The following is a 22,514-nucleotide window of genomic DNA, read 5'->3' on the forward strand; positions in this document are numbered from 1 at the left end:
ATTTGCCTACACACATGCGCCCCCAATATTTAGAGCAGCGCTTTCAACAATAACCAAATTATGGAAAGAGCCCAAATGTCCATCAACTGAGGAATGGATAAAGAAGAAGTGGTATATTACTCGGCAATCAAAAAGAATGAAATCTTGGCCATTTGCAACAACGTGGATGGAACTGGAGGATATTATGCCAAGCAAAATAAGTCAGTCAGAGAAACACAGATATCATATGTTTTCACTCATATGTGGAATTTGAGAAACTTAACAGAAGACCATGGGGGAAGGGAAGGGGAAAAAACAGTTTCAAACAGAGAGGGAGGCAAACCATAAGGGACTGTTATACAGAGAACAAACTGAGCGTTGATGGGGGCAGGTGGGGGAGAGAAGAAAATGGGTGATGGGCATTGAGGAGGGCACTTGTTGGGATGGGCACCGGCTGTTGTGTGTAAGCGATGAATCATGGGAATCTACTCCTAAAGCCAAGAGCACATGTTAGCTAACTTGATAATAAATCATATTTAAAAAAAAAAAAAAAGATCATTTGCCTACAGCCCCTGTGGTAAATCAACCCTATCACGGTGTCTTAATATCTTACCAAGAAATGTGAGATATTCCTTATCCTAAGAAGCCCAGAGAAGTCCATTTTGCCTCATTTTTTCCCAATCTCCACCTCGACCCCTGCCATTCTTGGACTGTTCTGCTCGTGGGCAGTGGTCACTAGCCTGCGAAATGGCCTAGGATTGTTCCCTTGATTTGGCAGACGTTTAAGTCCTCTGCCAAACTCTCATTTAAGCGTCTGGAAGCAGCCTGGGAGAACGTGGCTAGTACAGCCCGTCCCTCAGGAAGATCCCTTGGAAGCCAGTGGGGAGAACTTGAAAGTGACCTCGGGAAGCAAGGAGAGGAATGTTTATCAGCGACGTTCTGATGGTCTGCAGACTAAAAGAAAAGGACTCTCGTCTTCCTAGGCGACTTTCCTGGAGGCGGTTTGTACAGTTGAGAATTGAGGGGAGAGGCCTCTCCCTGCTAGTCTCTGGAGTTCCCTCACAAACTCGGTCAGGGCTGGGCAAGTCCACATTCACCACCTATGACTTTGGCAGAGCCTGAGTTCTTAATCCCAGTTGAAGCCAAAAATAGCCCAAAAAAGGCTGAGGCGAGAGGGGTGGTAGAAATATTAACCTGGGAGGAAGACAGGGTCAGCTTCAAGAATTTCCACATCCCCACCTGTGGGACTGAACACAAGGGTAAGGTGTATCGGCAACTTAGAGCACTCCTTCCCAGCTGCACAGCACCTTGGCCCCCAGCCCAGGGATGGGAGGACGCTCACTCACATTAGGAGAAAGGAGAGATGAGCCACGAGATCAGGAAAGGGTTAAAAGGAAGTGAGGAGAGGCCGGACACCTGGAGCAAAGGCTCAGGTAACCTCTGCCAAAAACACATGCATGTACAGCAAACTCCCAGCTGCCAAACAAGACAAGGCTGTGCGATCCGGCCCAGCTCAGGACACACAGGTGAATGATCACAACCTCAAAAATACCAGAAGTGGAGGGAATCCAGGAGAATCTCTCATTCTGTGACTTTTCTGACCCTGCCTCACAGAGCCCTGGCATTTCAAATAGCTTTTCATGGGGCCACCGATGGGGAGCAGGTGCAGGAAGAGAAACCCTATGGTGATTCAAACAGAGCAGATCTGTTTTTATTTCCTTATGTATGCAGTTTCCATTTTTAAATTTATTTAATAGGGCTGTCTGGGTGGCTCGATCAGTTGAATGTCCGACTCTTGATTTCTGCTTGGGTCATGATCCCAAGATGACGGGATCTAGCCCTGCATGGGGCTCCATGCTGAGCATGAAGCCTGCTTAAGATTCTCTCTCTGCTCCTCTTCCCTGCTTTCATGATCTCTCTCTCTCTCTCGGAAAAAAAAAAAAAAAAAATATATATATATATATATATATATATATATATATATACACAAAAAAAAAAGGTTTGTAATACACCAATCACTTTATTTTTTGTTTTTATTTTTTGATGTCTAGTTATTTTTGAGACAGAGTGCAAGCAGGGGAGGGGCAGAGGAAGAGGGACACACAGAATCCAAAGCAGGCTCCAGGCTTCAGGCTCTGAGCTGTCAGCACAGAGCCTGACCCCAGGCTCAGATTCACAAACCAGGAGATCATGATCTGAGTCGAAGTCAGATGCTTAACCAACTGATTCTTCATTTTATAAAGGAGAAAGCAGCCCTGGAGAGGTAACTAACCGAAGTCTCAGAGAGGACACAAACACCAGGACTTGGGTAGGGAGAGACTACTCACAGACCATTCTCCACCTCTTCCTGTTATTAACAGAACTATCCTGAGCTTCAGCAGGACTCATGACTGTCCATCTAGAGACTCCATTTCCCAACATCCTTTGCAGATAGCTGGAACCATGTGACTAAGTTCTCACCAATGGAATGGGAACAAGAGTAATGCTCCATTTCTTACAGAGAAGACTCCGTCCCCCCACTCTTTCATACCTTCCCTTGGGGTTGAAACATAAGACACGTAGCTGGCAAGCCAGCCTCTAATGTATGAACAAGGAACACATCTCAGGATGAGCCAAGTAGCAAGAGAAAAGAGCCTGAGTCTCTGGATGGCTTTGTGAAGCAGAACTACCTCCTTGCCTTGTACCTCCTTTTCTTGGAATATTTACAAGACAGAAATAAACTAGAGTCTTTTGAGGCTCTGCATTTTTATGTCTCATTGTTACAATAGCTGGCTGATTTATCTTTTGTTAAATAGCACGTTACCTCCCCCAAACTCAGTGGCTTCAAACAACAAACGTTTGTTGTCTCATCATTTCTGCGGGTCAGGAATTCAGGGGCAGTTTAACTGTGTGGTTTTGTCCCAGGGTCTCTCCTGTGGTTTGCAGCCAGGGTGCTGGCAAGCCCTGCAGTCACTTGACATTTGACTAAAGCAAAAATATCTCCTTCCAAGTTCATTCCCATGGCTGTTATCAGAGACCTTCATTCCTTACCACACCGCTTTTGCATAGGTGACTGTCTTTTTGTTTGTTTGTTTTAGTTTATTTATTTTGAGAGAGAGTGTGGGGTGGGGGGAAAAGAGAGAGAATCCCAAGCAGACTCTGCACTGTCAGACGCGGGGCTCAAACTCACAAACCGTGAGATCATGACCTGAGCCCAAGTGGGACACTTAACCGACCGGGCTACCCAGGCGCCCTGAGTGTCTTTGAAGGAAACTGCAGTACACTATTACGACCCAATCTCCAAAGTCAAGGGTGGTCACTTGTGCTTCATTCTACTTGTTAGAAGGTCCACAAGCCCAGCACCATCTCAAGAGAGTGGTAACCAGGCCCCACCTCTTCCGGGGAGGAGCATTCAAGAATTTGGGGACATACTTTCGAAACCACCACAAAGACCCAGCGTGTGTCCTAATTAATATACGAGACGTACTGGCTGTTTGGTCCAATGCTGCTCCTCAGCCATGATACTTCATGATGTAGTTTGGTGGTGATAAGAATGAGCATTTACCGGGGGCTTGAGAATTGAGGGGAGAGGCCTCTCCCTGCTAGTCTCTGGACTTATTTTGTTCTGTCATATGCCAAGCATTTATCGAATGTTGTTACTCATGTGACCCTCTGTGGTAGATTCTGCTACAAGGTGAGGAATTGAGGTGAGGAACTGAGGTGAGAGCTAAACCTACTCTCTCTCTCTCCCTCTCTCTCTCTCAACAATAAATAAACATTAAATTTTTTTTTTAATTTTTTAACGTTTATTATTGAGAGACAGAGAGAGACAGAGCATGAGCATGGGAAGGGCAGAGAGAGGGGGGGACACAGAATCCGAAGCAGGCTCCAGGCTCTGAGCTGTCAGCACAGAGCCCGACGTGGGGCTCGAACTCACAAACCTCGAGATCATGACCTGAGCCGAAGTCGGGCGCTTAACCAACTGTGCCACCCAGGCGCCCCAACATTTAAAAAAATTTTTTGAAAGAAATAAAAGTTTGGGGAAATGTGGGGTGCCTGGGTGGCTCAATCGGTTGAGCAACAAACTCTTAATTTTCACTCAGGTCATAATCTCACAGTTGTGGGATGCAGCCCTGCCTGGGGCCCTGAGTCAGGCTCTGAGCTAGGCATGGAGGCTGCTTAGGATTCTCTCTCTCCCTCTCCCTCTCTCTTCCACTCTCTCTCAAGAAAAGAAAAATTGGGGGAAATGTCTAACTTTGCCTAATTTTGAAGTATGTTGTGTTCATTTGGGCTGAATTATCACTTTTTAAATTTGTATTTATTTATGTATTTTGAGAGAGAAAAAGAGTGAGTGAGAGCACAGGGGAGGGGCAGAGAGAGACGGAGAGAGAAAATCTCAAGCAGGCTTTGCATCGTCAGTGCAGAGCCTGACACAGGGCTCAATCTCATGAACTGAGAGATCACGACCTGAGCCGAAATCAAGAGTCAGGGGCCCAACCCACCAAGCCACACAGGTGACCCAATGATCACTTTTTAATTATCAGCATGGTTAGTGTTCTCTTCCAGACCTTAGGGCTGGATCAGGAGGACCACAGAAGAGAGACTCCCTTACTGAAGGCGAAATGGGACAGTCAAGTTTTCTGGCCCCATGCTCCTCCACAGAATGAGCTGTCTCTCCCCGAAGTGGTTCTCTAATGCTTGCAAGGCCTTAAAATAGGGGAACATGGGGTGTCTAAGAGGATGCTGGGGTAGGGAGGTAGGGATGAAGAGAATCTCCGGCTCCTTAAACGTTTTCCTGGAGGCTTAGTATTACCTTTCCCTCTTTCCACGGGAGATTTAGAAACATAATTCTACTTCAGTTTTCTCAAGTAACTTTGAATATATAATCCATCATCTTCTTTACTGTTTCAGTGTCTTCCTCCATAAAGTAACCAGATATATCTTCCTGACTCACAAGAGGCTAGGGGTATGAACGCTCTGGATGGGGAAGTGGGGATAAGTTACCTAAATTGTATTCACATGATGTGGGAAATCAGCTTGTCTTTGGTAAGACCTTCAGTCTAGAAAATGCTGGGAGACTGAACTAATCTTTTCAAGGATGTGTAAGACCAAAGCCTTTCAACCTGTATCTCTCAATCTAAGCCATCATCTGAGGCACAGCCCTCCTGGCCATCCCCAGGAGTGGTGAGGGTGAGAGGAGACTGGGAAGGGATGCATTGGGCTTCCCAAATTAGAGTCCTTTAGTGCCTCGGGAGATCTTACTGAATGCTTAAAATATCAGGCTTAAAACATAAGTTGTTATAGAACATTCTGATGACTGTAATCATGGCCCTTATAGGTGTGACCTCAGATGGTCACTGTCCTGATAGACCAGGTCTTTCCCCATGAGAACTTGTGCTGTTCCTACCTTCAAGGTGTCTTCCCACTTTGGGGCTCTTTAAGAAGGGTGGGGAGAGGAGACATTCCTCACTTCTTGTCAATTTTTCCGTCAAAGTTGGAAAATCTGTGCCCTACAGGGACCAACACATAGCAGGAACTTAATGCAGTCAGGCTCACCTATCGACACCTTCCCCTTGAGCCAATGTATAGAAAGAATTCTTGCATAATAATTATACACATTTTTAAATCATCAACACTGTCTGGAACATAGCTTAAATTGTATGGTAATTGATACACATGCTCGCACATACATCTATTCCAAAAGTACTTAGTGAACCAGACACTGGTCCTACAAAAGTGGTTCCTGCCCTTGAAAAATCTCTTTCAAGGAGGGCTCCCATGAAGGGCTCAAATTTAGGAAATCACTGGAATTATCCCAATAATCCCACAATAGACCACATTTTACATGAGGTGAAAGAAATGCAGAAAGGGACAATGACAGTGGTGAGCCACCGAAGAGATGTATTTTCAGCTGAATCTTACAAAATGTCAGGCACAGAAAGAAAAAGGGCATTCAAACATAAGTGATGCCGTGTACGAAATCACAGTCAAGAAAGAATGTCCTATGTTTAGGGGACAACAGCAATAGCTTTGTGGCTGATGAATAGCATGTGAACAAGAGAGTATTTGGCATTAGGAAGACAGGTAAAGGCCAGACTGAAACCATCTGAATGCCATACTCTACAATTTGACTTTACCCAGTAAGTAACGGGAACCAATAAAGGTTATCAAGCAAGAGAAGTAAAGGAGCAGATTTACATTTTAGGAAGATAACTCTGGGCCCAGCAGAGAGGACAGATTTGAGAGTGAGATCAGAGCATTATTTCTTTCAGCATAATTGCTTGAGAATTTGGCTGAGGAGGGGTGGGGGAGGGTGGAGACAAAGCATTCTGGAGCCCACCCTTTAACTACTGAATCAGAATCTCTGGGCTCCAGGCCTGGGAGTCTGTATATGTAACATCTCTAACATAAGTGATTCCTGTGGGCTCTAAAGTCTGGGGCAGAGACTGGAGTCAAAGAGGTCAGTTAGGAAGCTTTTGCAATTGCCCAATTAAGAGATGAAATGAGTTGGATCCGTACATGATTCCAATCCCCCAGACCAGCTCTTAAAGAAAAACAATTGTTATAAGACAATTACGTAATTAAGTGCTAAACTGTTTGTTGCATACTGCTGTGTGATCTCAGCCAAGTTATTTAATACCTTAACCATCATGCTTTTAAATGACAAAGCACTCATATGCATAATCTTATTTGAGTGTCACAAATTCCCAAGCGTTAGGGAAAGTGTTTATCACCTTCAATTAACAGATTAAGCTTAATTGGAAGATGAGATTGAGTCATTCTTATTTGTTTGCTTGCGTGTTTACTGTCTGTCTCCTCAGGCACTAAGAATCTCAGGAAGAGTAGAATCCTTCCGTCGCCAGGGACCTAGATGGGTCTCCGGTGTAAACAGCGCTGGGCACTAAGTAGGTTCACGGTGAACACATTCTGTATAAATGAAAGACAGAATGACAGACAGAAAAAAACAAGCGATGCAATGTCAGATAAAAAGAAATTATTTTGGACGGGGAATTAAAACAGTCTCTCTTCCAAGTGCTATTCAATACCTAGGTGGTTCTAGATGCTGAAGATACTGCCCTTAAGGTATTGCCCACGTGGATTTCTGGATTTGATTCTGCTACTCTGGAGCATGGAGGCCTTGACAGATCTACCTTAAGCTTACTCTTTGGCTCCTTGTTTGTAAAATGAGGGGCTGACCAAACATGAGAGGACAACCCGACCTCTTTCCAGATCTCATTTTTGCAATTCATCTGCTTTACCCTCTTGCTTCAGTTCCCCCTTTAGCAGTGAGCGAAGGAACGTGCTGCTAGCCACCAGCCAGGACCGAGTCCTGGACCTCGGAGCAGAAATGTAACCCCTCCCTAGAACTGGCTTCTCAAAGAGCTATAGAAATACTGAACAGTAACAGCTCTGGAGGCGGAAAACAATGTGGTACTAATCCTTCGGTTTCCTCCAGGTCCCGGCGGAGGAGGCTGGCCCCCGCCTGCGCCAAGCTTCGCACCGCGCAGCTTGCTTGTCTTTAGAGTTAAGTTTCCCGAGGACCGGGAAGGCGAAAGGGGAGGCGCCCACTGTGCAAAGATGCTCTCCCCTTGGAGGGGGGCGGGCCTGCAAATAATACCCGGGGCCAGCAGGAAGACTCTCATTGGCCCGAGGGCGGGTGACGGGCGGGGGGCGGAGTTTGCGGGGTGGGGGGAGTAAAAGGGAGGGGGGTGTGCGCAGCCCGTGTCAGTTTCGGAGTCCTGGCGGCTCACCTTCGCGCCAAGGATCCTGAGCCGAGGCTCCCGGTGAAGCTTTTCCCTCCTCTGCGAACCGGGCCCCCCACCCTGTTCTGTAGCGCCCTGCATCTCCCCCAGCTCGGGGGCCCTTCCTGCATTTCCTCGGCGGTGCGTTGATCCTGAGGACTTTCTGTTTGTTTGTTTTCCCCTTTTCCCTCTTTGTTGCTCCGAAACCATTCAAGCCGAACCCCCCCACCACCACCCCGGAGGGCGTTCGACTTGTGAAAAAAGGCGGCTGCCGCGGACAGCACCGGCCCCTCCTGCAGACCCGAAAGCCGGTGCGCCCACCCCGTCTGCCCTACCCGCCGGCCGCCTGCGTTCGTTCGCCGGAGGAAGCCAGCCGAGAATTCATTGATGCACCCATTCCAGTGGTGTAACGGTGAGTTCCCGGGGCGGGAGGGCGAGCGGACGCCCGGCCGGCCGCAGACGCTCGGCCGGCCGCAGACGCGGAGGGGCGCAAAGCTTAACATCAGACGGAGGGCTCGTTCTTCCTCTTCAGCTAAGTTTGTCGTGAAATGGGACGGGCGAGCAGGCGTCCTGGCGCCCAACGAGGCTCTGCACAGCGCGGAATTTGAAACAAAAAAATCAGGTTTAATTCCAGGGCCGGAACGTCTCTGAACGTGCGGGGGGCGTGGGAGCCGAGGGGTTCGCGGCCTTTGTGTGGCGCCTTCGCTCTTCTACCCCCTTCCCTTGCCTTTGTGCGCTCAAACTCTGGTCTTTGTTGTGGTTGTCGGAGGAGAATTAAATCCGCGCTCGGGCTGGGATCTCCTAGAGGGAGCTCAAGTTCCCGGCCTGGAACTTTGCAGGCTATTTTAAATATGTATACAATGCAGCGTGCGGGACGGGGCGCGGAGGCGGCTTCCTCTGTGCCTTTGTTGGCTTCTCACTGGCTGCTAGGGGGCTTTGTGCTTGAGGAAGATGCCGGATTAAAGAGCGTGCCTTTATTGGATTGATAAAGCCTTGCAGATGTCTCAGCGCCCAGGTGCCTTTGGGTGTAGAGTTAGGCCAGCAGGAGTCGTGCTCTCTGGCCCCAAGGCCACACTGTGGTACTAGCTTCTGAGCTAGTGGTGGTGGCCTCACCCCCTTACCTAAGTCACCCCTCCACCCCATTCCCTAACCACCCGCCCTGGAATGATGCTAAATTCATCTCACCTGAGGCTTTTTCTTCTTCTTCTTCTTGTTTTTTTTTTTTTTTTGGTATTTCAGGTGATACAGGTTGGTTCTGACTCCTCACCCAAGCTATCTTAAAGGAGGGTCTTTCTGAGCGACTCAGTTAAAAGGTATTGGTGTTAGATACTAACGTTCCAATGGTTTTGGTGTTTTGACTGCGTAGTCCCAAGGCTTGGAGTTTCTGGAGGAGGTGTGTGGGGGCAGGGGGCCTTATCTCTGAGTGTGGTAGGCTGGGTAGTTACAAAAAGAAAAAAAAAAATCCATTCTTGAGGGCAGACCCCAGCCAGATCTTGGATTAATTATTTCAAGTGGCTTTTGTTTTAAGGCAGGGTTTGGACAGCATGTGTATGAGCGTCCCCCAACCCCCTCTTCCTCTTGCTGGTAGGATCTAATTTCCTGAAAATGAACCAAGCTGTGTGTGATAGGCGGGCATTGAGGGATAGGGGGGTGGGGAAGGACGGTGCATCCCGGCATCTGGGAAAGATTCCCGGCGGCTGGGAGGGGGAAGCATTTCCCAGACCCACCGATCTTTCTTGGCCAGCCTTCTCTTGACGTCATTCCAACTCCCAGCCTGCACACCACCGAGATGAGACATTCTGATGTCAAGGCTTTCATAGGTCAGCTGAGACAATGGAACAGAGACTTCGCAAGTACCAAGGTGGCTGGCACTTTATTCTGGTGCTCCTATTTTCATATCGGGTTTTTAGACCAGCAGAAGACTTGCTCTTTTTCTTTTCACTTCTTAAAGTGGCTGATAGATCCTCTGTTTTGACTCCAGTGAGGAAGCAATCCCTTCCCCCAGCCCCTTTGTGGAAAAATATCTGGAGGCTCTCTTTTCTGGGGTTGGTATTCTGCCCTTACAAGTGTTTCTCACCTACAACTCTTTCTCACATAAAGTTCCAAGCTCACTGACTCCATCCTGGAAGCCCAGGGAAAGTCTGTTAGGAGAGGTAAGATGGTCAAGGTAAACTGATCAGAGGACCACTTGAGACCAGAGTGCAGATACATATCCTCTATAATAGCCAGTGCTCTACAATTTCCCAGGACAGGAAACCAAATGGGGTTCTCTGGGACCCTAAAGGTAACCAGGATTCATCTCCTAAAAGGTGCATGGAGAGCCAAGACAGATCGGAGGTTAGACCTGCTTAGTGCCTCAGTTGTTAGTGAGGTAGGGAGCCCAGAAGCAAGGGCTTCTTGTTGAGAATAATAAGGGTAGGAGCTAATTATTTAATCTTTCCAACAAAGTCTTTCAGGACAAGAACTACTTCTACGTTTTGTTTTCCCACAATGTCTAGGTCAGTGCATAAATCAGCCCTCGATTAATACTTGTTGGTTGGCTGGCCATTCATTAGCTGAGGGCAGTTTCTGGGCAACTTTCCCAAATATCACTCTCCTTACTTTGGGATGGGAGCTTTTGCCAAGGGTACCAGGTTGTCTTAAAAAATCAGGAGTTACTTATCTGCTAACTAATTAAGTGAAAGCAAGCCAAACACCAGGCTCGGCACTGGAGGAGCTACAAAAGTCCAAGTTGCTGTCCTGAGACTTGGGAGTATTCGAGCTTATTAGGACTTTGTCATTTCTGATCCCAGTATTCTAGTTGCGTCTCTATTGCCATGCCTCCCTTTGTATGGCAGAAGCCTTTGTGTTCTCTTCATCCCTACACTGTAAAATCACCCCGTGATTCCTTTTTTAATTTTTTTTTATCTTACGTGTCTATCATGGTACTTGTCATATAATCGATGTTCGAGTTAAATTAAGTTGATGCTTGGAATATTTGGGCAACATAACACGATACTAAGTATTCAAGAGCCAGAATGTGTGGTAGAGGCTGTGAGTACTGTAGAATTCAGGGAAGAGAAGGGTCACTGGAATATCATGAGGACCAGGCTTGGTGGGCGTCCAGAAGGGAGGGGGAGTTTCAGGCAGGGAAAGTTGCATGAACAAAGGTATGGAGGCAGGTGAGGACAGGTTGGACAAGAAATAGGAGACTGGTCTATGTTGGGGGATGCTGGAAAACTATGAGCAGTGGAGGTTGAGGCGACCCAGTGCGTGCATGTTTAGCAGGACTTAAAACCAGTCATGAGCCTGGGAAATACATAATGGAAACTGAGTGGAAGGATATGTCACACACATGGGCTAAGGTAGAGGAAGGACTTGACATCAATGAGGGTCTGGGGTGGGGACTTGGAATAGAACTGGTCCCGACATCTGAATGAGGTTTAAGGGAGGCTCATTATATGGTCACTAGATGGATCTAGGGGATGACTGAGGCATGAGATGTAGGATGTCAAAATCGACTTCCGGTCCTTTCAGCCAGTCTTCTGCTGAATTGTGGCACTGGTAATTTTAATCTAGAATTCTCAAGTATATTAATGGGTCCTGGCTTCTAACCAAGCTGTCAGGCAGGTACTTAAAACCCATGTTGAAGACTTGGGTACAGAGGTCTTTGGAAACAAGCCTTCTTAGCTGTTTGACGTTAGACAATTTATTTAATGATTCTTTTTTTTTTCCTGTAGAAGGGGTAAGTAAATTTCTCAGTGGCATTACAAAGATTAAATTGGCAGCGTGAGAATGTGCTTGGGATATTGCAAGATTCTAGTTTTCTCGTCGCCTCACTTTCTGAAATCTAAGAATTTTATTCTTGCCTTTTGGATCACGATAATATTTTGTCCTGGTTGCAGGACTAAACACTCCACCAGCTTATTGTTTCTATCCTATATTTTTTTCTTACTGTTAAACAGTACAGAACATTTACTAATTCTCAGAACGAGTACTCCCAAAATAGAGAGTGGCCCCAGGACTGGTTAATCCAGCAATTTCACAAACATAAATCATTTCTTTCCCTCTCCCTTCCGCCACCCTCGGCCATTGGCTTTATATTGAACTGCTTTCTTTCCAGCTCTAACTTGGTCACCACCATTCCAATCTATCCTGCTCCGGCAGAACTTGTCTTTGTTTCCTTGGCCAGAACCCTGTCACATACTTACCTCAACACCAAACTCTGGCAAGAGGCAGGTGACAACGATGATTGATAAGCCAATCAGGATTTACCCTCTGAGGATGCTTGGTCAGCCAATCAGGATTTACCCTCTGAGTCACGTGAGAAGGGGAAGCATCTGGTGGCTGGTCAGTGCTTCCCCGCTGCAGGTATAGGAATCTGATGAGGACCTTGTTAAAATGTAGATTCTGATTCATTCTGTCCAGGGTGGGCCGGAGATTTTGCATTTCTAACAAGCTCCAGGGGCTGCCAGTACTACTGTGGCACTGCTTTGAGTAGGAAAGGGAAGGGTGCCCAAAGTAAGCTGCACCCCCCCCCCCCCATCTCTTTCTGGAACACTGGCCCAGCCTCAGGGTGAACAGTTTCTATTCTGGTCCTGGTGCAGCCTGTCTCCTGGAGCAGGTGGCTTAATAATGACAGATGACCTTTGCAACTGCACCTTGGCAGTTTACAAAGTACATGTCTTACACCAGTTTGGGTCCTCTCTGCATTTTGCTTGTTTTTAAATGACAAAGTGAAGCTTAGATAAGTAAGTTCTTAAAGGTCACCTCTCTAGGGAGAGGCAGTGTTGGAACCCAAGTACCCATTTTCTCACCTACGGCTCTTCATTCTGCTACTGCACTAAATGAGCTTCTACGTGATGGAGTCGAGTTTCCCATTTGCTGAATCCTTGATCCCCTGGATGGGGATGCAGTTTTAAGTACTGTGTGTAGTATCCCATTTCACGGATCGCTGAGTGACCCGAGATAATGTAGCTAGTCAGTATCAGGGCTGGGTTATAAACTTAAGTGTCAGCATCAGAGAGGTTTAGGACCCCGGAGCCTGCCATTTCTCTCTCCTTCCTGCCTGACCTGAGTACCATCAGCCCCAGTGGTCAATTTCCAACTATAATGCTTTCCCTCTCCCTTTCTTTTCAGGGTGTTTTTGTGGCCTGGGACTGGTTAGCACCAACAAGTCCTGCTCAATGCCACCCATCAGTTTCCAAGACCTTCCCCTCAACATCTACATGGTCATCTTTGGCACAGGCATCTTCGTCTTCATGCTCAGTCTCATCTTCTGCTGCTATTTTATCAGGTGGGTGGCACCCTGGGTGACCTGGGGCAGGGAGTCCAGGAGGAGGAGGCCGGGGGGTAGGGTGGGCCAAGTGAGATTCCCACAGCAGTCCCTAACTTCCCACTGGGGCCCCTGCTTTGAGGACAAGGCTCGGCCTGTCCTTCCTTGGGCCCCTGAGGCCTGGTGTTTCTATTTTCAGCAGCCTTTGGAGTTGTCCCAGAGCATATAAGGTCACCATTGGTTGGGCTACATCGCATCTCTTGGCCAGTTATTCTAGGGTGGCCTAGAATTACTATCTGACCAAGTAATATCATTGGTCATCCCTTAACCGTGTCTCCACTCCCCACGCGTAACCTCTGGGTGGCCGGGGATAGGTGGGCATCGGTTACACCAACGGCATGTTCCTCTGCCCTCCTGGGAAATCCTGCCGTCAGCCACCCAGATGCTAATATTAGCAAGCTGATGTCTGGAGAGCTGCTTGGTCTGCCTCGTAAGCTCTTCTTTTTTGATAGTGAGAAAAACCCTAAAAACGCCCCTTATTCTTACTGCGTGGAGATCCAGGGGAGGACTTGAGCATGGCAGGGCTAGCCAGGGAGGTGTTTCTTCACCTCCCGTTGAAAGACATGGGAATTGGTGGCTGGCTTTCTACAAAAATTTAGGGCATGACTGGCATTTAGAGTTGAAATGAAAGTAGTGTTTCTGGCAAGGGCATGCTGTTGGGATTGCCAGTTCCTCATTGTATGGGACTGTCCTGCACACTGGGGGATGTTGAGCATCCCTGAACATGCTAATGGTCTTTAGGGCCATTGTGATAACCACCCCCTACCCCCACCACACCTTACAAAATCTCTACGTAGCCAGCAGCTGGAGTCTTAAATCCTTTAAATTAAAAGGAGGGACAGAGGAGTTCTGGCTTCCTCCTGAGATGTCTTGGTGGGTCTGAATGCTTTGCCCAGAGAAGGGGCTAGGGGGAGGCAGACACTCAGTCTCTATTCCTAAGGCTAGCAAGAGTTTCCTCTAAAAAAGGGGAAGGGCCCTCAGTGCCCCCAGTCAGCTACTTTAGGCCTCTTCTTTCTCAGAACTTTAAAAAAGTTCCTGGGACTGGAGTTTTCCACTTAAAAGTTGATGCAGAGAAGATCGTGGTGTATTTTCCCTCTTGTACAACTGAGCCTAACATTTGCATAAGTGGGAGTGAGGGCAGTTTTCTAGCATCTCCCCACCCCTTCCCCTTTCCCCAAGCCTACGTTTTCTTCCTCAAACATTCTGCCTTCCTGACCACCAGCCACCCCCATCTCCCCATACCGAGCAATTCATGCAGTTCCCCAGGGACTAAAGATGGAGACATACCAAATACCAAAGGTTTATATATGATACTGGGGGAGGGGTCTGCAAAAGCAGCTCTGGTGTATACACACACACACACACACACACACACACACACACACACACACACAAGCTGCAAAGGCAGTCAAGTGAAGAAAAATCTAGAAAATCACTCTGGGCCAGGATGTGGGTGACCAGGGTTCATTTCCTAACTCTGCCACTAATACGTGCGACCTTGGGTTTTAGTTCTTCTTTACCAAGTGCCTTCTTTGTGCCACACTATGGTTGGCATTTTGTGAAACACCCCTCCAGTTTCTGTATTAGCCCACGTTGTAAATGAAGAAATTCATGCTCTGGCAGTTAAGAATTTGCCCAAGGTCCTATATCGAGGAAGATCCAGGGGTGGGCTAGCCCAGTGGTCATTAGCTAGAGTCTTTCAGATTCCATATGTTCACCTTCCCTGTCGGGTTCCCACTCCTTGAATGGAAATAAAAGGAACAGCTGCAGCATCCCTTAGCACCCTCATACAGCCAGAGATGGGGGTCCTGCAGAAGGACAGGCTGGGGAGCTAGATAGAGCTGATTTATTTTTGTCTGGCTGGAGTGGAAGAACAGAGCCGTAACCACATGATACCAAAAGCTTTCCTGACTGCGGGCCGCTTGGCGCCACCTGTCCCTTCCACAGTAATCTGCCCCTTCTGTCACCCCCACCTTCTGTCCTGCAGCCTGCCCAGAGTCAGCTGACCCCAGACTTTCATGGTTCCAGAGGCTCGCTGCTGTGTGGCAGCCTGTGGGTGTCTATATATAGAAAGACACACAGGCACAGAAGCCACTTCCTCTCCCCGCTTCTCAGTTTCCTCCATAGCCAAAATAGGCCCATGACCCCTACTCTCCACCTGGTGAGCTCATTGGCCAACGCCAGCCTCCTCTCCCCTGCTCCCCTCACCCGTTCTTCCCTGTTCCCCAGGAGCTGACCTCTGCCCTACACAGGATGGAGGGGCCAATGAAGTACAAATAGGCAGGAAAGGAGCAATTATTTTCAGGACCTGGTGGCATTGTTTGCTCCAAAAGGGAAAAGCAGTGAGGGAGAGCCCGCTGGCAGTGGCTAGAAATGGTCTCATTGAAATCGGAGTATTTTTAGTAGCTTTGCTCACCCAACAGCTGAGAGGGCCACCTGTCCAAAGTAGCCAGCACTGCCTCCTCTGCTGGGATGTCCCAGGGGCTTTGCTTTTCTGCTTTGTTTCCCTTGCAACCTTATTGAGTCTCATCACAATGTATACCTTCCTGTTCTGGAAAGTCTGCATGCAGGGCGAAGGGGGTGGGTCTGCAGCCTTTCACTCTTCTGGTGGTACTGGGCTCTGAGACCCAGGCTGCTGGAGGATCCTTGACTGCGACCATCAAGTGGAGCCAGGCAGACACAGGGGGTGAGGGTGGGCAGGGGGTGCCCTGCGTATCCCAGGAGACAGTGAGCAGAAAGGCACGGCACACCCTATCTGCGTAGAGCCATGTTGCAGGTGAGGTGGTTGAGACCCCAAGGATGTGTGGCATCCTCTCATTCTCGGGGTTAAAAAGCAGGCCCCTCACCACTTCCTTATTTACTCTTCGGCATCCCCGCGACAGCGACGGTGACTGCCTGAGAATGCGGCTGTGAGCGCTTTGACCGTGAGAACACTTTTTTGCTTCCCCAGCTTCATTCGGTGTCAGCCAGGTGACAGTTGTTCGTTGAAGCTTTGCATGCACCCTGCACCGCCCGTCTTGTTTGGAAGCGGGCACAGAGATGCATGCATCTGAAAAGCTTTCCCGGACTGAGGAGTTCTCTGAGTAAAGGACGGAACAGTGGGAGTCCTGGCTAGGTCTTTGGCCCAGCCCTCCAATGACCAGAGACCCTCCAGTGGATGTGCTGCCCTGGGACTTAGCCCTATGGTGCAGGAGTCAACCTGGACTAGAGTTCTTTTTTAAGATTTTATTTTTTTTTTTTTTAAGTTTATTTATTTGGAGGAAGACAGAGACAGCATGAGCGGGGGAGGGGCAGAGAGAGAGAGGGAGAGAGAATCCCAAGCAGGCTCCGCACTGTCAGCACAGAGCCCAATGAGGGGCTCAAACTAACCAAACCGTGATCATGACCTGAGCTGAAACCAAGAGTCAGACGCTTAATGGACTGAGCCACCCAGAGGCCCCTTAAGATTTTTTTCAAGTCCTCTCTACATCCAACATGGGGCTCAAACTCCCAATCCTGAGATCGAGAGTCACGTGCTCCACCACTGAGCCAGCCAGGTGACCCTGGACTGGAGTTCTTAAGAGTCTCCAGGCACCCGGCCTCCCAGGGCCCTGACTTGTGCTAGGAACAGTGGAGATAGCTGGGAGCCAGATCCAGATCTGCCCCCCGACTGTGCTTGGGGCATGGCTCTGCTCTGCCCCTCATTCCGCACCTTCTGCTGTTCTATTCAGCTTCTCCACAGTGCCTGTGGCGCAGGCACCTTCTTACCTTCTCGTTGAGGCTCCTGATTTGAGATTCTCTTCCTCTGACTCCTGTCAGCCTTCTTGTTCTGCAAAAGGACAAACATTTGGGGCTTTGGAAGTCACACAGTCTCTTTCTTAATTACCCCCACTCTACTGTGCAAAAGCCGCCACAGATAATATGTAATATTTAATTATTATCACGTGCACACATGCGCTCTCTCTCTCTCTCTCTCTCAAAAATAAACATTTAAAAAGTTAAGAATAGGGGCGCCTGGGTGGCGCAGTCGGTTAAGCGTCCGACTTCAGCCAGGTCACGATCTCGCGGTCCGTGAGTTCGAGCCCCGCGTCAGGCTCTGGGCTGATGGCTCGGAGCCTGGAGCCTGTTTCCGATTCTGTGTCTCCCTCTCTCTCTGCCCCTCCCCCGTTCATGCTCTGTCTCTCTCTGTCCCAAAAATAAAATTAAAAAAAAAAAAAAAAAAACGTTGAAAAAAAAATAAAAAGTTAAGAATAAAAATCAGTCTTAGCTCATAGGCTCTATTGAACAAGTGGCCCTTAGGCCATCGTCCGCCACATCTATTCTAACTTGACGGGTTTCTGATGTTTCCTTCCAATAACGCAGATCTGGCAGAAGTGTTCAGTGGAGAGAAAGCCGCATGTGGCTCCCAAGTATAGGAGGACACAGAGCCACCTGCTTAATTTGGACGGTTTCTCTCCCTGCAAATAAAGAAGCAGCAATACTGCGTAATTGTGATCCTAGCCGTTCGCTGTAGGCTTGTTGATGAAGATCGGGTGTTTCCCAAGGGATCTGGTCTCCTTCTCAGGACGATGGTGTGTCCCACCTAATAGGCGAAAACAGGCCACACTGTTAAAGCGCTCAGGCCCTATGCTCTGATAGACTGATTCAAATCCGCCTCTTGCTGCCAACTAGCCGGGAGGTTTGGGCGAGTTACTTCTTTGGACTCCATTTTCCTCATCTGTAAAAAGGAGGGTTTCTCACAAAGTATGTGAAAATGGTAACACAGGAATGGGTGTTACCCATCAAGTCCTCGATACAACCGCTGCGTTATTGCCGTTAGTAACAGCGCACTGGGTTTTGGCTATTGAGTTAGGTTGTGTGCAGGCCACCAGCTGGAAACTGAAGAGAAGAAAACAAAGAGGGCATCCTCAGTGTTTGCCTAGGTGCTGTGAAGGGGAGAGTGTGCTTTGGTTCAGAATATTAGTGTTCCCCTGGGTGGAAAATTCCCCAGAGTCAACAGAGACTCACTTACACTGCTACCGTGGCTTAATGGCAAGATCCCTTGTAAGAATATCTAACTTCTGTATACTCAGGAAGCGGAGTGTTGACCTCTCGACTTGGGGGGCCTGAGGAGACTGACTTTCTGGGAAACAGCAGGGAGTACGAATGAATAATTCTGCCAGAATGTGCTCTGCCAGAATTCCCCGATCTGTGGGACCGGATGGTAAGTTTTGAGGCTGTTGTGGCTGAGTAAGAGTCTGAGTCCTTAATCAACTCTGGGCGACCTGCACAGGTCCAACCACACCATACTCCATGGCTTCTCCAGGACAAGACGCCCCTCTGAGGAGCAGCCTCTCCGCCCCCAGAAGAGGGCCCACGCAGCCTGCCTGCCTCTCTCACTCTGAATGGCTCTAATTTGTACAAAGGCATGGTAACCTCTCCTTTCTCTCTCCCCTAGCAAACTCCGGAACCAGGCACAGAGTGAGCGATACGGCTATAAAGAGGTAAAGTGTTACATCTTTCTTTCTTTTAAAAACATTTTTTTCAATGTTTATTTTTGAGAGACAGAGACAGAGGGTGAGTGGGGGAGGGAGACACAATCCGAAGCAGGCTCCAGGCTCCCAGCTGTCAGCATAGAGCCCGACGCGGGGCTTGAACCCACGGACTGTGAGATTATGACCTGAGATGAAGTCAGACGCTTAACCGACTGAGCCACCCAGGTGCCCCAAGTGCTACATCTTCCCGTGAGACTTCCTCTCTGCTACCTGCCCTGCTAGAGAGAGGATAGGCAGCAAGCAAGCTGGACCCCCTCGGCCTCCCTGCTGGCTCCCCCTGGCCAGTGCTTTGTACCGTCCTCAAGTCTGGCCTGGCCCGGCCCAGGCAGTGGCCAAGCCCTCCCCCTTCACCAGAGGAAGAGGAAGACTTGCCTGTGCGGGGCTGGGGATTCCCTTGGCTGGATGATAGCACCTGGCCCCTGTGCTTGGCTTCTTCTGACGCCATGCCTCCTCTCTCCTTTTCAGGTGGTGCTTAAAGGTGATGCCAAGAAGTTGCAGTTATATGGGGTAAGTGTCCTGGGCCAGGGTGCAGGAGGGCCCTGGCTGGCAAGGCAGACAGCACCCTCTCCAGCTCTCAGCCAGGGCCTTTCAGGAACTTATCTCCTTGGGCCAAATAAATGTGACTCATTCCAGTAGGTAATCCGTGTATGGAATTCATTATGTCTGGAACCGGCGCAGGCAGAAAACATAACGGGATCGCGGAAGGGTTGGAATGAGCGAGGACACATGGCCCCAGAAAGGCTGCTGTGCATCATGTTTAAGGGGAGGATGGGTCTACCTCTCCACGCCAGATCCCAGCTACCCTTCCCTGCTTCTAGGTCTCCCGTCTTGGTTTTTCACTAAAGAAGGCCCTTTTTACCCTTACACATATACTCTGTCCTGGCAGACTGTGGACCTGACCAGTGCATCTAGCCCTGCCATTCTTGCCTGTTTGCTCTCCAGTCCCCTGCCCCAAGCAATACTGCCACTCTTTGGGTCCCATCAACACAGACTCTTTAGGAGTGGGCTGTTGCCTCTTCCTTCCCTACTTGTGCCCATGAGATCATCTAACTTTCTCAAGACTTCTGTCCATAACCACAGACACTTGTGCACAGGATGTTTGTGGTGGTTGGGCACCGGGCGGACCCACGGGGATTGCGAGACATGAGACAGCCTAGGAATGCTTCATTTTATCCCTCTTTGATGTGTGCTATCACATCTCAGCAAATTCAGTGTTCCCTGAGCCCTCCTTGAGAGGAAGAATTCAGCTGTGATCAAGAAGTTAGTCCAGAATTACAGAAAGCTAGAGTCCAAGAATATGAACTGAACATTATACCCCCATTTTTACCTTTAGATATAGATGCATGCCTCCTTGCAAAATGTACTAGGCTAGAAAGGTTTAAAAAATACTCCTCTAGAACACTTACAGTCAATGGAAATTTCTGTGATGATAGAAATGTTCTATATCTGCCCTGTCCAGTATGGGAGCCACCATGGCCACATTGTGGTTACCGAGCCGCTGAAATGTACCTAGTGCAACTGAGGAACTAAACCTTTAATTTCATCTTCCTTTGGTCTTGTGAACAATCTGGTGTGGTTAGTGGCTACCCTATGACTCAAGTTTCCGTGGCTAATCAGGAAACTGGGCTAGAGCTTTGTTTTCTTGGATGGGGATGAGCTGATGGGTGAATGCGGTTCTTCCCCAATCTCCTCTCACACCTTCACTTTCTTCCCACAGCAGACCTGTGCAGTCTGTCTGGAAGACTTCAAGGGGAAGGACGAGCTAGGTGTGCTCCCGTGCCAACATGCCTTTCACCGGAAGTAAGTATCCACCGTGGGGGACGTGTGTCCAGGGGATACCTTTTGAAAGGAATAAGTAGGGAGTGTCTTCGAGAACCTGTAATCCCTACCCCCTCCCATCTGCCCCTTGCCAGTGATGCCTGACATCCTGTCTGGACACCAGGCAAGCCGGAGGGGTTGGACTGGGGCAAGGATGGAGGTGTTGCTGTTCGGAGAAGCAGCTGGGCTCTCTGAGTGAGAGACACGTGGAACGGGTTGGGGGTGTTAGGGGAAAACTGGTCTTCTTCCACCCACAGGTGTCTGGTGAAGTGGCTAGAAGTACGCTGTGTCTGCCCTATGTGTAACAAGCCCATTGCTGGGCCCTCAGAGGCCACTCAGAGCATTGGAATCCTATTGGACGAGCTGGTGTGAATGCTGCCTCTACACCAAGGCCTGGAGAAGACCGCTTGCCTCATGGGTGCCTGGCCCCTCCGCACAGCTACCGGTGAACAAGACTGGTGGGTGGTGACTGACGTGCTTACCTGAAGGGGCAGTAATGCAGGGCTGGGCTCCCACCATCAGGGGGAGGCCTGAGTCGCCCCACCTTTCTGCCTCCTGAAGCCTTCAGCTACTCAGCACTGCTGCTGAGCACTTCAGCTACTCAGCATCTGCTACTCAGCACTGGCAGTGTCACCCATCAAGAACGCTGTATCCTGGTACCGGACTGTCTACCTGCCTGTCCCTGTGGGGGAAGCTGGGGAAGGCAATCCACCCCTATCTGGCCGAGAACTTGGAGTTCACCCCTTAGGAGGACTGGCTGCCCTGACCTAGAAGAAGGGAGGAGATGGGCCCTGCCCCACCTGTAACCTGCCTCCCCTCTTCGCTCCTTCCACAGGAAGGGGAGAAGGGGAGGAAGGAACCATCAAGGAACCAAGTGCCTCCAGTGCAAGCGAGGGAGGCTCTGTAGGAAATCAGGAAGAACAGGGACACGGAAAAAGGAAAGTCAATGTTTACATGGGGCCTATGGAAATAAAGGCTTGGCCTGTAGGCCTGCTGACCACAGGGTAATGGGGGGCGGATGCCTTCCCTCTGCTAGGATCTGAGGTGCTATCCATTCACTGTCTTCCTCAGCTGATCTCAGAGCGTCCTATTCCGTTTTGGGGTTATAGTACCCCTCCAGAGGAAGGGCTTATTTTACACTCAAATGAATTCCCAGGGGCTTTTTCTAAAGGAGCAAAAGGGGCCTGGGGATGGGGGTGTCTGAAGGTTAAGGTGGCAACAGATACCTTCTTCCCCTTTGTAAATAGTATTTTTATACTTCATCCTCACCATCTCAGGCTTTATACATGGCATCCCCTGAATGGAGGGGGTGGGGTTTCCTCTCTCCTCCTCCCCCCACAGAATAGGTGAGGGTGGGAGAAAGGTATGTATTTAAAGAAAATTAAATTTAATAACAAGTTTCTCTTTTTGCGTGTGGTTGTGGCCTGTGTCTCTTGGCCCTTTTCTGCCAGCAGAGGAAACAAGTTCTCTACCCGCCTCTCGTTTCTCCATACTCAGGGCACACTATGTGCACAAAGGTTCCTAATTCTTAAAAAAAAAAAACAAAAAAACTGATTTCAGGTTATTACCCATATAACATAGGGCTCACATCAATGTACTTTAAGACCAGACTAAAAATATTCTAAAGGCGGGCTTAAAGAAAGTTGATGTATGTCACCCAAGTGTGTGACAGGGTGCTGAAATTCCAAAGACTTGAATAGCGTCCTATGTTTAATTCAAGCAATTGTGCTCTTAGCACAACTAAAGGTCAAGGTTGCTACCATAGAGGCTTGATCTCTTTCCCTTATTAAGCTTTTCTCTTGCCTACTTGCTGACCATTATGGACACATGCTACCCACTGAACCCACATCTAGAAGTGTTGGCATTAACGAATGTATGCCCCTCTGTGCGCTCAGATCTTGTACCCACACCCTCCAGCTTTGCTCTCAGTGTCTCAAGGGAGCGTGGAACCAATAACGGATATGCAAAATGGATTATGAGGGCCGGGAACAATGTTCTTGGGCATCACAGCATGGAGCCGGTGGGCCGCGGTTGACCCTTGTCGGTGGAACACGGCAGTGGCCAATGGTCGTCCCAGGGGAGCAGGCCCTGGGCACAGTAGGAATATTTGTTGAGCGAAGTCTAATGTAGCCGTGGGTCATGGATGTGCAAGAGCCGCCCGTGCACCCA

The 22,514-nt window shown here is 48.9% G+C and overlaps 1 protein-coding gene across 2 annotated transcripts; it reads left to right on the forward strand.

Annotated features, from left to right (window-relative positions):
- Nucleotides 1–7,653: 7,653 nt before the first annotated feature.
- On the forward strand, nucleotides 7,654–21,747 carry RNF122 (ring finger protein 122). Of its 2 annotated transcripts, XM_058720731.1 has the most exons (7): nucleotides 7,654–8,112; nucleotides 8,940–9,013; nucleotides 12,819–12,975; nucleotides 18,431–18,476; nucleotides 18,993–19,034; nucleotides 20,245–20,327; nucleotides 20,603–21,747. In XM_058720731.1, the coding sequence occupies exons 3-7, from the start codon at nucleotides 12,866–12,868 to the stop codon at nucleotides 20,715–20,717; spliced, it is 396 nt and encodes a 131-aa protein (XP_058576714.1). In that variant the 5' UTR covers nucleotides 7,654–8,112; nucleotides 8,940–9,013; nucleotides 12,819–12,865; the 3' UTR covers nucleotides 20,718–21,747. The 2 variants fall into 2 exon arrangements, with proteins under 2 accessions (XP_058576714.1, XP_058576713.1); XM_058720730.1 differs by lacking the exon at nucleotides 8,940–9,013 and having other exon boundaries at nucleotides 7,655–8,112.
- Nucleotides 21,748–22,514: the final 767 nt, after the last annotated feature.

This window comes from Neofelis nebulosa, chromosome 3, assembly GCF_028018385.1.
Source record: "Neofelis nebulosa isolate mNeoNeb1 chromosome 3, mNeoNeb1.pri, whole genome shotgun sequence".
Classification (NCBI taxonomy): domain Eukaryota; kingdom Metazoa; phylum Chordata; class Mammalia; order Carnivora; family Felidae; genus Neofelis; species Neofelis nebulosa.